This window comes from Uranotaenia lowii, chromosome 3, assembly GCF_029784155.1.
Source record: "Uranotaenia lowii strain MFRU-FL chromosome 3, ASM2978415v1, whole genome shotgun sequence".
In the NCBI taxonomy this organism is placed as follows: Eukaryota; Metazoa; Arthropoda; class Insecta; order Diptera; family Culicidae; genus Uranotaenia; species Uranotaenia lowii.
In genome coordinates, this window is record NC_073693.1 from 245160541 (window position 1) to 245176132 (window position 15592).

Here is a 15592-nt window from a genome sequence, read left to right on the forward strand (position 1 = left end):
ATGATTCAATAACATTTAATTGAAAAGGAGATTTAAAAATAAACTCAATAGTTCGAAAATAAATAATCTGTTCAGGCTACGACGGTTTCATGAGTTCATATCATTTTCTGGAAAATTTCATGCTGGAATAACTCAAAACCTTTAAAAAATAAGTGTTTTTTTTCAAAAACCGAAACTCTCAACAAAGGAACACCGGGTATGATAACAGTGAACCTGTAAACAGTTTTTCGGTAAATAATTTTAGAAAAAGTTGTGTTTGTTTAGTCAGATTGTTTATTTGGGCCCAACCATTTATAAATGAAGAAATAATGTATACATTTTATGTAAATTTTGAACGTTTGCATTCGCTCTAGTGTACCTTTCAACTAAAAATTCTTCTTAGATTATTGATAACTTACACATATGAGGCTTTTTCAGTCAATTTACGGATCCAAAACACCTTCTCTTCTAATTCCGACGTTTCGTTCTTTATTTGAACTTTTTCACAGGAATTTACAACAAACATTACAATCTCTTAATGAACTAATTGGCAACATAAAACAGTAGACAACTTACAGAAAATTGTGTTTCTTCATCTGGAGGATCTTTTACAATTAAATTCGCATACACTAATTGGACACTTTTTACCATTTAAAACGCTAAAAATATTAAAAGAAACACTTAGACAAAAACTTATTTGAATATTTAAAAGAAATGAAAATTACTGCCTAGAGCAAACTCCAAACACGAAAGAAAAATGCCCAGCGAAATATGTTGGATATAGTACAAACACGTTGAAAACACGCATAGGAGGCCACGCAAGTAATATCAACAAATTGAATCAACTACTGACTGAATATGCCATCAACAATAGCCCAAGGAAACAACATGAAATTTCTGATCTTAAAGGAAAAACGGCTCTATTGCAACATTGCATAGAGACAGAACATCGCTTCAATTTGAAAGGTGCTGCCATTCTGGATGAAAGCCGTCGGGAATCAGCATTGCCCATACTGGAAGTTTGTCACATCATCAATACAGATGCAACAGTGAATAAGAGATCCGATGTTGACCATCTGAGCTCTACATATTCCGGGATTCTCAACACTTTCAAGAAAGGAAATAGACCGAAGAAAAACATACCCAAACAGGCCGATACTGCCACATCAACATCATCATTTGGTAGTGCAACCAGCTAGTGATCGGAGTGTTTGTCAACTGAGTTTTTTTGAGATTTTTCTTTCGTGTTTGGAGTTTGCTCTAGGCAGTAATTTTCATTTCTTTTAAATATTCAAATAAGTTTTTTGTCTAAGTGTTTCTTTTAATATTTTTAGCGTTTTAAATGGTGAAAAGTGTCCAATTAGTGTATGCGAATTTAATTGTAAAAGATCCTCCAGATGAAGAAACACAATTTTCTGTAAGTAAGCTGTTTTATGTTGCCAATTAGTTCATTAAGAGATTGTAATGTTTGTTGTAGATTCCTGTGAAAAAGTTCAAATAAAGAACGAAACGTCGGAATTAGAAGAGAAGGTGTTTTGGATCCGTAAATTGACTGAAAAAGCCGAAATATTTTCCCGTTTGTACATTTTCACCAGTCGAAAACAATTATCTACTTACACATATGGTTGCAAAAAATTCTTTGCATTCGGCTTTTAAATAAACATCAATCCTATTTAATCCTTTTTAAAGGACAGGCTCTTGTTCAGTACATGTGTCTGTTCATTTTCAACGGATTTTGTTGTTGTTCTGTAAATTTTAAGGCGCTTGATTTATCTTCAGTTAAGCACATTTGTACATGTTCGAACAATGTTTCTAGGCGTATTGGATTATACAATCGTACGTAAATCTTCCCACTTTCTTTTTTTCAAACGTCCGCATACCATTTTTCCATATGCATCAGTATCAAATTCATGTTTTTAAGACAACCATTACATGAAATAAAAAAGTTTTAATATTTAAAACCGTTTAAATGGTTTTGATTTGATCTGTAAAATATCAATCTGGGTGACATCAAGGCTTCATTTATTCATATGTGCTGTACATATAAGCTAGTAATCAAGAAGAAAAAAAAACACATCTAGGCTTCATATCGCCGCCACGTGCGTTGAAAGTATGCTTGGTTGAGAAATAGGCGCCCAAATATTCCTCTCCTCTCACGACGTTTGCCGGCGACGCCTCGACTATAGAGAAAAAAAATGGATGTCATGACTTTTATTTGATTAAAAAAACTACAAATTTTATTTTTACGGACAATTGAGGTGACTTTTTGTTAATTTTATTCGATATAAACCGATTCGCATGGCTACAGAATATTCTAAAAATGATTTCATTCAAATCGTTTTGGTAATTTCAGAGGAGTAGTACTACAAACACCGTTACAAGAGAATTTTATATAATAGATGTAAATAGGTAAATATTCTGTTTCTGAATAGAAATGTACCGAATTTTGTAGTTCCACTAATTAGATTTTTTGAAATTTTGATTTTGTCTAAATTTGAATCGCGACAGTAGAATTTATTATTTTTCTAGTATTTTTAATGGTTAAGTAGGAAAATTAGTCAGTAGTTATTTCTGAATAATTTAGTCGGTCGACTTATTTGATCTACTTCGCCAATATTCTATTTTCCGTTCACAGTAATATTTGCTTAAATGAAAAATGGAAATTTTTCAAGGCCTTTTAACGGTTTGTGAAACGTTTGATTCGCTTCCTGAGAAGTTACTTTTTGTTTGAACCGGTAAGGTACTATTATTTATCACTTTCATTAAAAGGTTTCCTGGAACTTTACTTACTTTAACTAAAAAAAAATGTGGTGTTGATTACAAGAAAAACTCTTACTTTATCATTAAATCTCTTTTTTATCTTTGCACATTTTTTTCAGTAATGTATTGATTTTCTTACAATAGAAGCAAAACCTTTGCAAAATCATGATATTTTACATAAATTCACCTGGAAAAACCCATGGATTCTGGTTGGAACCTTTTCATGAGTAGGAATCTTGAGGAATTTGACCTCTTTAATTCGGTTTCAACTAGGCTTAGTAGATGCTTTCAGAAAAAAAGCGGGACATCGCCAAAAAAAGCGGGATATTTTGGGAACTCTTAAAACCCCAATATCTATGACCATTCCCTTACTGATGTATACGTTCCTTAAGCTAAAACAGTTCATTGAAACTAATAAAATATGGATGAATGAAATTTGTTCATTCATTGTTTGATTGAAATATTCCGGCGGAAAATCTTGAGCCGCCATCATTATTTGGAAGCAACTAAAAGAATATTTTTTTCAATAGAAATATATTAACATCGTTAGAACGTGTTTAAAAAACGCTAAATTGATCACTTTTCATGGTAGAGCTAACTTACACAGTAAACGAAAATTACCGAGTTCGGTAATTTTTTACCGAAATCCTATAAATCGTTAAACTGTTCGGTAATTTTTTCGGTAAAAAATAAACGAACAGTTTAACGATTTACAAATGTTAGAATTTCGGTAAAAAAATACCATTTTCGTTTACTGTGTGAACTTGCTAGATAATCGACTCAAAATTTCGGTCCGACCCAGTTGCCCGGTTTTCGTAGAAAATCCTGGATTTTGCACAGATTTATTCACTTTATTTACAAAATTGAACAAAAAAAATTAATTTAATTTAATTTTTAATTTTTTTTGTAGAGAAATGAATCCAACTTAGATGAAATTTCAGGGACTAGATAAGGGAAAATTGATGTTGAAAAACATGCGAAAAAAATTCGCCTTGTCTCCCGGTGAGACTTGAACCCACATCTTGCGCCTCTCCGGGGCCCATGTATTAACATTCTACTACAGGAGACCAACCTGGCGTATGAATATTATACTGGTTGAGTGTCGATGTCTATCGGAATGAAGGGAATAGTTCTCCCATGTGATCATAATCATTTTTTTTTTTTTTTTTTTTTGTGTTGAGGTGCTCAGCACACACTAGGCTATCTGCACCATTTTATTTTCAGTAATAATTTGATAACAAAAGAATACATTTCTAGAGGATTTACATATAAAATTGCTTAGAGACTACTCATCCTAACCTATTAATAAGTACAAATTTATACAAGATTATAAAGTTCTGTTTCTTTCATGAATTTGATAACATTTTTATGGTTTCCCTCACTATTTAAACTGTTAAGAGTTATATCATATTTTGTTCTGAGGTCATAGTACTTTGAACATTCCGTTAAAATATGTCTGATGGTTAAAAATGTCTGACAATCATCACACCTTGGAGCAGCACTTTTATCAAATAAATATGAATGGGTTAAACGCGTGTGTCCTATTCTTAGTCTTGTCAATACCACCGAATCTTTTCTAGGTAATGCCTCCATTCTTTTCCATTCCCGAATAGAACTACAGACTTCTCGTAATTTATTGCTCGTACAGTCATTCCATTCAGTTTGCCAATGCTCGTTGACAGTTGCTTTAATCAAGGAAATATAATCATAAGTGGAAAGAGGTAGTGGTGTTATTGATTCATTGATAGCCGATCGTGCTAAACTATCAGCAATTTCGTTCCCTTCAATGCCGATGTGACTTGGAATCCACATGAGTTTGAAAGTCTTAAGCTGGTTTTGTTTGACAATCATAATTATCTGCTGTGCAATTGGATTGTCAGTAAAAGGGTTTTGTAGGGCGCGAATCGAACTTAAGGAATCTGTCAGGATCAAGAATTGATAATGAGATTCTTCATCAATGCATGTTTCAAAAGCTTCTCGGATGGCTAAAAGCTCGGCAGTGAAAATAGAATTTTCAGAGGTAATGCGTTTAGAAATTTGTTGGTCTTCATTGTATATAGCAAATCCTACGCCTTCTGCGGATTTGGAACCATCCGTATACAATATTTTGTAGTTCGAGTGTTTCGATTTAATTCTCAGAAATTCCGATATGAATGCTTCTGTAGGAGTTCTGGATTTATTCATTTTTGCGAGTGTTTCATCGAATTGTAGAGCTGACCCTGTCCAAGGAGGGTGAGATAACCAACTTCTGATCATAGGTTGCCTCAGAATGAGTCCGTATTTACTTGAACAATCATAGCTCCGCCTGAAGAAGGATTTAAACTTATTGAGGTGCTCGTCATCTTCCGAAGATGTTTCCATAAATTTCATAAGATGTTTATGTAGAGGGTGATTTTCAAGAGAATATAGTTTGGTTACAGTTGTCATAGTTTGAATATCTCTTCGATATTTCAAAGGTATTACTCCGGAGTCCACATGAATGCTTTCAATAGGGCTCGTTCTAAAAGCTCCAGTGGACAGGCGAATTCCTTGATGTTGTATGGCATTAATTCGTTTAAGCATTCCATCTCTACCTGTGCAATATAGTACGCTACCATAGTCCAATTTTGATCGGATGTTCGACTTGAACAGTGTTAATAATGTTGTTCTATTTGAACCCCAAGTCGTATGAGAGAGTGTTCTGATGATTCTAATAGAATTTTCTGTGTGCTTCCTCAATTGTGTTAGATGGGAGTTCCAGTTTAGACGACGATCAAAATGCATACCCAAAAATTTTTGACAATTCACATACTCCAACTCAGTACCATAAAGCATTAGTCGTGGATTACTAGTACAGTTTCTTTTCTGACAGAAATGAACAACTTTCGTCTTACAAGCAGAGAAACGAAATCCAGTTTGGCGACACCACTCTTCGAATGAATTTAATAGGTATTGTAATTTTTCCTGCATATAACTTAAGCTTTTTCCAGATGCAAAAGCTATTGTGTCGTCTGCAAATTTGAAGCTCTTGACAGTTGGTGGAACGAAACATTTCAGGGAATCCATTGCTAGGAGAAACAAAGTGACACTTATCACTGATCCCTGGGGAATGCCGTTTTCTTGAATGAAAGATCGAGAAGCACAATTTCCAATAAATACTCTAAAAGATCTGGAACGCAAAAAGTTGTGAACGAAATGTAGCATATTTCCTTTTATTCCAAGAGTGGACAATTTTTCAATAATTTGAAATTTCCAAGTCATGTCATAAGCCTTCTCAAGATCGAAGAAAATACATATCAGATGTTCTTGTTTGCTGAAAGCTTCTTGAATAGATGATTCTAATGCAACTAAATTATCCATTGTATTCCTGTACTTTCGAAATGCGGATTGAGATGGATCAAGTAAATTATTTGTTTCTAAATACCAGAGGAGTCGACGGTTTACCATTTTTCAAGTACTTTGCACAGGCATGACGTTAAAGCAATAGGTCGATAGCTAGCAGGATTCAGAGGGTTTTTGCCGGGTTTAAGTATCGGTATTATGATTGATTCTCCCCATTTTTCGGGGAAAATACGACTCGACCATATGGTATTGAACAAAGATAATAATTCAATCACTCCATCTGGGGGAAGATTTTGTAGCATGTGGTAGTGTATTTGATCTGATCCTGTAGACGATCCTTTGCAACTGGCTAATGCAATTCGCATCTCTATCATTGTGAATGGATAATTGATAACGCTTGTCTGCTGTTCTTCGAAATCTAAAGTATCTGATTCTTTTAAAATTTTAAACCTTAAAAAATCTTGTGGGTAGTTCGATGAACTTGATGTATATTCAAAATGTTTTCCCAACTCCTCAGCTATGTCTTCACTAGTAGTGTAAAGGTTAGTTCCAACTTTTAAAGAGGGTATTATGTTAGATTGTGTTTTTCCTTGCATTGCCCGGATTTTGTTCCAAATATTGCTGTTAGTTGTTGATAGATTCACTGTTGAAACAAATTCTTGCCAACATTGTCTAGAACGTTGCCTGGTAATCCTACGTGCCTTTGCTTTTGCTAATTTATAAGCGATAAGGTTCTCATCATTCATCTGAGATGAAAATTTTCTTAGCGCTTTTTTCCGATTTTTGATGCATTCAGCGACTTCAGAATTCCACCATGGAGGCTTGAATTTTTTAACGACAGAAGATGACCGCGGTATAGTTTGCTGAGCTGCATCTACAACTACTTTAGTGAAACTTTCTACTTGGGTTAGAGGATCATTTTTTGACAGGTGATCAAGGTTAATTGTGATCAGATGTTGGAAAGATTCCCAATCTGCTGATTGAGTAATCCAACGAGGTCGTTTGGTAAAGTTAACTGATCTACTAAGATGATTGATAATAATCGGGAAATGATCACTGGAGCAAAGGTCTTCATGTACCTTCCACGAAAAATTTGTTGACAGAATTGGTGACCCAAAAGTCAAATCAATCGCAGAGTAAGAGTTGTGAGCTATACTGTAGTGTGTGGCTGAGCCATCATTCATGCAATTCAGATCTAGTTCGTCGAATATTTCCATCAATAGTTTCCCTTTAGCATTGTCATCATTGCATCCCCAGCATATGTTATGAGCATTACTGTCTGTAGTTACTAAAAACGGATTTGGTAGTTGATTCAAAAGGTTAACAATGTCGGTTTTCGAAAAATTGAGGTTAGGTGGCAAATATAGGTTACAAATCGTAAATTCTAAAGGATAGAATACTTTAACTGCGATTGCTTGTAGATTTGTCGACAAGTTTAGTTCTTGGACATGAAAGCCCTCCTTCACACATATGGCTACTCCGCCTGAGGCCCTAGCATGAACAGAGTCTACTGAGTAAAACATTTTATAATTTTTAAAAGATGGTGTGTCGGTTTGTTTGAAATGAGATTCTTGTATACAGACTATGGATGGATCGTATTTTGAGACTAGTAATTTCAGTTCTTCTATATGCTGATAAAAACCGTTAGGATTCCACTGTAAGATCGCGAAGAATATAACCTAGAAGTCTATCATATTCCTTAGCATAGTCTAGAGTTTAAACATTATTTTCTTCTAATTCTTCCAAACATTCAATCATAATTGATGCTTTTAAAGCTTGGGAAACTGTTGATAAATTTTCACTGGTACTAATAGATTCGTTCTTTTCTCGTTCATTTAATTTATTTGTTATCTGATGTAAGTTACCTTGATCAACCTGGCAGGAGACTGGGTCGGGAGATTCACTCGTCGTTTTTATTTTGTTCTCTTCAAAAATGGGTGGGAGGGGGACCAAAGCTTTCTCAGCTCTGGGTGGGACATTCTCTCTCAGAGAATGTTGATCTACCGGATGTAGACGATCATCTTCGTTGGTTGAGTTACCGCTGGTTTCATTGGTCTGTTGAGTTACCTGTGTATTCACGTGCTGTTCATTTGATGTTTCCGGTCGTTGTTGGCTTGCGTCGGTTTTCGTTCTCTCTTCTCGTCGTGGTGGGTTCCTTGCTACAGCTGCGAAGCTACGCTGGAATGGAGCTGTGAGTGCTGAGAGGGGGACCTGCTGGCGTCGTTTATTTCTGGCTTCACGCATCGTCACACGATCGGTTACCCTGATGGACTGTATCTCGAGTTCATCTTGGTAAATCGGGCATGTTCGAGAAAGCGCGTTGTGCTCTCCTCGACAGTTAACACACGTGGTGGGATGTTGGCATGGAGTTTTATCGTGGAACAGATCTGCACAGGCAGCGCAGATTCTGTTACTCTTGCAGCTATCTTTTTTGTGTCCGAAACGCAGACAAATAGTACAGCGCATGGGATTTGGCACATACAAACGAACTGTACAGTTGTAGAATCCGCAGTCAATAGTACGGGGAAGATAACTTAGGTTGAAAGTCAAAATAAATGAACCAGTATCTTCTAACTTGCCGCTACCGCTTTTTCGTTGTATTCTTTTTACCTCTTTAACATTAGAGGCAACCAACCACTCCAAAATCTCTTCGTCTTTCATTTTGTTGAGGTCAGGGCAGAAAATGGTACCTTTGCTGATGTTCATTGACTCGTGTTCTGTTACTTTAATATTGACACCTTCACAGAACATTGTAGTCTTAAGAACTTTTTCAGCTTGCTGTCGGTTGAGGGTTTTAAGCAATAACGTACCTTGCTTGAATCGAGAGATTTGGATTCCTTTGGAAATGTTGTCGATACATTTTTTAATCCAAAAGGGGTTTAACTCCGTCATGTCCTTTTTCTCGTCCGTTCGGGTAACGATCAAGAATCGACCGCCATTGTCTTTTGGATCGAATTTTAGCTGCTTTTGGAACACATGGTCACTTGTAGCATCTCGAGTTACAGGCCGTTTATTTCCACGTTTCCTTTTCCAGGCAACGTTGGTGAATTGATCCGAATCAGCATCGTCTCCTAACGCCCAAAACCGGGAACCTGTCCCGTAGGATGGGCCCCCGCCGGAATCGTCTCCCATTGCTCCGACCACTACTTAGTCTTTTTTAATGAACCTTCACTCAGCAAAACTATAAGAACACTCACGAGACTAGATGAACAATATATCTATTACAACGGTCGCACTGAAAAACGTGTTTCTCGCTCGACGGTTGGAACTAGAATGCATAATCATTTTTCTTGGTCTATTTCTATTCCCATCATTTCATCTTACGGTAGTTGGAATCAAGTTTGGACATTTTTAAGCACGGCAAGATTTGCATTGCCTTCTCATATCCTGCACGGGTTGTCAGTTATGATGAGAAATGATGCGTTTGCCGTATTTGGATATCCAGCCAATTTCGGTGTTTGGCACCGCCTTATTTCTATTTTTAAACTGCGACCCAGAGATGGGTCTTGACTCAAACATTCAGTCAGCGAAACTTTTTTAACCAGTATAATATTCATACGCCAGGTTGGTCTCCTGTAGTAGAATGTTAATACATGGGCCCCGGAGAGGCGCAAGATGTGGGTTCAAGTCTCACCGGGAGACAAGGCGAATTTTTTTCGCATGTTTTTCAATATCAATTTTCCCTTATCTAGTCCCTGAAATTTCATCTAAGTTGGATTCATTTCTCTACAAAAAAAAAAAAAAAAGTTTCGCTGACTGAATGTTTGAGTCAAGACCCATCTCTGGGTCGCAGTTTAAAAATTAATTTTTAATTTTTGCGTCCAAAAACGATTTTTTAGCGAGTTTAATCTTAATAATCATGGATAGTTTTTCGGAAGCCTAAAATACGATTTAAATTATACTGATGTGTGTTGATGTAAACGTACATTTTCAAGCGTGTTTCTTTCTGATTAATATTGAATAATTCCGTTGTTTTGATCAAATTTGCCTGGATTTTGGGGATGAAGATTTTGAAATCAGATGCCCGAATTTGGCAGGTTTAAAGACAAAATTTCGTGGATTCGCCCGGTCCGGATACGTCTGGAAAATATTCTAGCAACCATAAATGCTAAGAACTGAACGAGTTATTTAATCTCGTCTTATAAAAACATTGAAAAAAAATTGCTGCTAATTTAAAAAAAACACACAAAAAATTTTTTATTTGAATGGTGTTCTGTGTTGAACCAATGAATTTAAATTGAAACTAAATTTAATTTTTTTTCCAGTGAAACTTCATAAAGTGTTACCTTTTTAAATTTAACAGCTTCAGCGGTGAATGTCATGTTCTTTAAGTAAGAATATTTGTAGTTTTAAAAATCATAAATGGATAAAGATTAGAAAAAAATTGAGAGGAGCTGAGAATGATCGAGTAGAGATTTTATAAGTAGCGATTTCATCAAGCACTGACCAACTTTTTTGAAGTGGTTGAATCGGAAATGGTTGAGTGTACCACAAAAAAAAATTCCGGAAAAAGCGGGACATTTTGAGAAAAAAGCGGGACGGAGGGACATTTTCTTAAAATGCGGGAAAAGTCCCGCTTTTGCGGGACGGATGGTAACCCTAGTTAAATATAAATTTCTGTGTCCATCAGAACACATCTGGCACATTGCGTAAAACCCGGTTGCACAGATTTCGATCTATAGAACTTTAAGTAGCCTGAAATGTTTGGCGAAATAAATAAATAGTTATCCTATCCCCAATAACGATAGACTTTTTACTATATTTGAGATCTAGGGTTCCACTCCGATGTTTGGTTTGAACTTCGTGAGCATCTTGGAGTGGCTCCTTATACTTCTAAACCATTTGAGCAAAAATAAAATTTAGAAATAATCAACAGTTAATGAGTTTTCAAGTCGACAGTGAAGAATTTCAAAGGCAATTGTGCAAAATTATTTTAACATATCTTTTTGCATCGTAAATATCTCAAACACTCGTTAGCTTAAAAATCTAAAAAAATAGGCATTTCATAACCAACACAACGCTGTTTAAGTTTTGCATATCCGAGCTCTAGTAACGTAGCTATCACCGAAATAAAGTGCTCGGATACTAAATGATAGCTTTATAAAGTAAACAAAACAAATAATTTGAGGATGCACCATTCGATGTAATTTTCTCTACACTATTTTTGAGTAGAGAAAATTCCATCGAATATAACTCGTTACATTATAGAAAATTTTATCCGTTTTCAACGATGACAGGTTTATTACGCTTCTCTCTGACCAGCTGGAAGAAACGGAGCGAATTTCGGTCAACGGACTTCAATCGAGGAGTATGCAAAAAACTTCAAGCTTAATATGAGGATTCGGCAAGTTTATGGATTCTCATTTTTCGGAAATGCTAATGTGACAAAATAAGTATTACATATGAAAAATATAAACTGAATGCGAACAACTACACCCATATGCTCTCTGATTTTCAATTAAAGTTAGCAGTTTTTATTGAAAAATTACTGTTTTACTCCTGAATTTATGCACCACTTTTATTGCTTTCGTTTAGTTCTTAGATGCATAAAGCATGATTTACCTAATCCTGTATATAATCGAGGATCGTTGAACCCCTTTTTTTGAGAAAATCAAAGCAAAGACAACAATACAGAATTCAAAATTTTAAACGGCCTCAGTTTTCTGCAATGTAACACCAAATTTGTCAGAAAAAAGGTTTGAGAAACTCTGAAACAAGTTGCTATAAGCCATGCCATAGCTTGGTTCAGTCCATTGCAGCTTTCTGTAGCGCTGCTAGCAAATTGAAGTAACTACGTTATCGCAGCCAACGAACGCTGAGACGACAACGCGCCGATGATCGTCTGGGATGAAGGAAATTCCTCCCCTCGTCGGCCACGAGAGGACAGTCAGGATTTTCCACCCTAATCATTATCGACTCCCACCACCGCACCAGCAGCAACAGCTCGGCTCAGGCAAGTGGCATCATCATCGTTTCGTTACCAACCATCATCATTGCATTGGTGTAGCTATCCTTGCCGGACCGGGAAAAAATAAGGGAATCCGTGACGGTCCATTTAGTCTGCAGATAAGGGCCAATCAGAGCGGTTGTCGGTCGGTGTTCTCGGTGTGCTGAAGCGGAAGTTACCCAAAAAACCAACATTACACATTTTTGCATACATAACCTCTCGCGTCAACTCGACGCCCATCATCAGCCACCATCGCCATTTAATGAGCCCACAGTTGTTCGTTATTTATTTATCCGGAAGCTGACGAGGACGGAAGCTGACAACGGCTACACAAGGAAGCACTCCGATGTCGGTGTCTTTCAGTTTGTTATCATCAGTCGTACTCGGTCCGGTTGACGCGCTGCACATACTTCCCAGATATCGGTTAGGATCTGGTAGCTCGATCTCGGAACAAGCTACAGCACCAAAAGATAACTTTCCGGTGTCGTCTAGCAAGTGGCCTTTTTGTCGGAGAAAAGGTCTGAAACTTTGTGTTGGAATTTTCTCCTTCCATTAATGTGTGCTGTCCCATATTGTGGAGTGATTTCACCCAAAGGTTCCAGATTATTGTGTCGTCTCTAGGCCATAGACCGGACCCACTTGGCTGGGTGGTGAATTGTGTCTGAGTACGTGTAAAGAACGCACTGAACCGTTGCTGAATGCCGAGGATTAAGTTTCGTGTTGAGTTGATTCTCCCCAAAGTGATTTGGTGCGGTATGAAGATTTGAATGAGACCCAAGTGTTGTGTCCCCGCAGTTAGTTGAGGGACCAATATCATTATTATACGGCCACATATTCCACAAGCCCTGGTTCTCTTCAAAGCAAAAGCCCATCAGCCGGAACCCAGTGTGGCTTTCGATTTAACTGGCTTCCTATGCTAATTTACGGTCCTTCAAGCAAGGCCACGTGATATCTCACAAAACCCAAGAGGTTCAGCGACTCATATTCTCGTCTCGCATAGGGTAATGATTCCATTTGGCATCGACCGAACCTGTAGTGCTTTAATGTTGAGTGCTGTTGGGAGTAGCAGATTATTGGGCACCATAACCATCATCATCATTTACTAGCTGCATTCCGTCCCCGGATGTGTTGCTGTGAAGTGCACTTGTCCCTTTTCGGTCCACAGAATTTGCCATTCCTGGAAATACCGGCGTAACATATCCAACATAGCCTCTGTGATACTACTAACAACAAACGAAAATCCCTCGAACGAAGAGATTTTGGGAATATTCGGCAAGTGCAGCGTGACGACCTGTGAGTGAGGATATCCGGCTAAAGGCGTGATGACGAATCGTTCCCCTAAATTGAATTGATTAAGTGATTGTGGTGGACTACTTTCTGGCTCGTATGTGTATTTGGGAAATGGGAAATTTGGCTTGCCGAAAGTGAACCTTGTTGAGTTTTCCAATTATTCGGATACATATTTTCTTTCGTGATTACTGCGAAGCAGAACGGATTGATTGGATTACACTCTCTTGGCTGGATTCAGGTAAAATATTCTTAAATATCTTTACAAATAAAGCTTATACGAACAGAAATAAAAAATGTATAACTATAAATAAGGCAAAAAGACCTCGAGTTTCTTATTTTATTGTATTGAGATAAAAAAAAGTATAAGTTCGGACAGGAGAAGAAAAAACTTCTTATCGCGTCAACGTTTGATCTAAAAAAAAGATTTTGTTTGGCCTTTCATAATTACAATATTTCGCGCTCACATATGAGAATAAAACCGCCATAGCACGAAAACAGATCAAATAACAGTAGTCGGATTGTTCAGACGGCATCTATACTTTTAGGCGTTTATGTAATCAATAATGATGCGATCGATCATATTATGCATGTATGTATGTATGTATGTATTAGCCACCACCCAAGCAACCAAAAGTTACATATTTACTTGAATGCAGGCATTGAAAGTTACATATTGGCTGACAAAGAGAATCAACTGCCCAATTCCATTTAGTGAACTTTATGTACTCATTAATGAACTTGAAAGTTGCAAAAGTGATTAATATGTACGTTGTACGTGACTTATTTTGTCCAATTCCCATCAGTGAACTATATGTACTCATTAACGAACTTGAAAGTTGCAAAAGTGATCTATACGTACGTTATACGGGACTTAAGTCACATAAAGGGCACAAAAGTGCTCAATACGGGATTTAGTAAGTCACATAAAGGACACAAAAGTGCTCAAACGGGATTTGATAAGTCACAAAAAGTGCATTGATGTGCTTTCAAAATCAAATCACCTCTTCGAGTTTTAGTTTTAGTTAAAACAACATCTAGGCGTGGTCTCGTGGTAGCGTGTTCGATTCTCACCACGAAGGTCGGGGTTCGATCACCAAGCCGGGCAAGTTTTTTTCAATAAGTAATTTTGTATTTGAGTGACCATTCTTAAGCAATATATGTAGGAAATGTAGGAGGAAGCAATTGAGCAATTTGTCGAGTTTAAAATCCGGCGCGTAGCATTATGGTAGCAGCGGTACAGAACACAGTAAATAATCAAGAGAAGGTGATATGAACCGAAGCCAACGGTTCAGTTGAGATAGAGAGAGATTTTTTTGCTCATTTTACGATTTTTCGGAAGCTGAATTAAGAGGCCGCTGGAAGCTGAATAGAAGATCATTAAGACTTGTTTTGGAACTTGAAAGTATCAATAAGAACTTAAATTTAGAGCTGCATAGAACGTACTTCATATCAATGATGGGGCTGAGTAAGCGTTTTTGTGCCTGTTTTATGGGACTTTTGGTTGCTTGGGCAGTGGCTGAAAGGTCATATTGATGTGATCGATCATAGAGTGATAAATACGAAGAGAAGCAAAGAAACAGATGAAGCAAGCTAAAAAAAATCGAGGAAGTTACAGAATCATTATGCTAGAAGTTTAAAATTGTTTTTGAATGCCTTTTTAGGTTGTGTTTTGTTTATTGTTACGTACGTCTATAATTTCACTTTGTGCATTGTATTTGTACATCATTTGATTGGTAAATTGATGTTCGGCATAGCCCTTATCATAAAGTTTATTAAGTATATAAGCTTGCCCAGGGGACTGAGATGAACGGAGAATCATCGTCAATGATCAAACAAATTTTGCAGCCAATGATTGGATTTGTGGCAATTTGTTAGAGAGAATTAGAAGGTTTAAGTTAAAATGAGAGAAAGCGGTGCTCAGAGTGAGTGAAAATGTGCTAATTGTTGCAAATTGTTGCAATTTGTTAAGCAGTTGTGAAATTTTGATCATTACCATTCCAAATGCAAAGAATCCACTGCAATCCACTGCCATCCCTCGAGCTTGCCAGTTTGCCCGGTTTTGAGAAAAGTTAGGTCCGGCTCTGTAGCCCGGATTTCGATAAAAAAGCCTGGATTTTGCCCAGATTTATTCACTTTATTTGCAAAATCAGGGAAAAAACTTATGTGAGTTTTTATTTTTTTTATGCTTGCATTCAAAAACGATTTTTAGCTTATTTTATCAAAAAAAAAATAAGAACGGTTTCCTGGAATAAAAAAATGATTTTAAAACATTCGTCCAAAATTCTATAGAAATCG

At 36.8% G+C, this 15592-nt stretch overlaps 3 protein-coding genes across 3 annotated transcripts in view; 1 reads left to right on the plus strand and 2 right to left on the minus strand.

Annotated features, from left to right (window-relative positions):
- Window positions 1-15592, minus strand: part of LOC129755884 (axin) — a 357557-nt gene that overhangs the window by 276357 nt on the left and 65608 nt on the right. The gene's annotated exons all lie outside the window — the stretch shown is intronic.
- On the minus strand, window positions 7777-9192 carry LOC129753261 (uncharacterized). The gene has a single exon (XM_055749060.1). It carries the CDS (start codon window positions 9190-9192, stop codon window positions 7777-7779), a length of 1416 nt encoding a protein of 471 aa, XP_055605035.1.
- LOC129755886 (homeobox protein goosecoid-like) overlaps window positions 12193-15592 on the plus strand; it is a 370053-nt gene continuing 366653 nt past the window's right edge. Inside the window, exon 1 of the mRNA XM_055752583.1 lies at window positions 12193-13535. The gene's annotated coding sequence lies outside the window, so the exon portion shown is untranslated. The remainder of the gene's footprint in view (window positions 13536-15592) is intronic.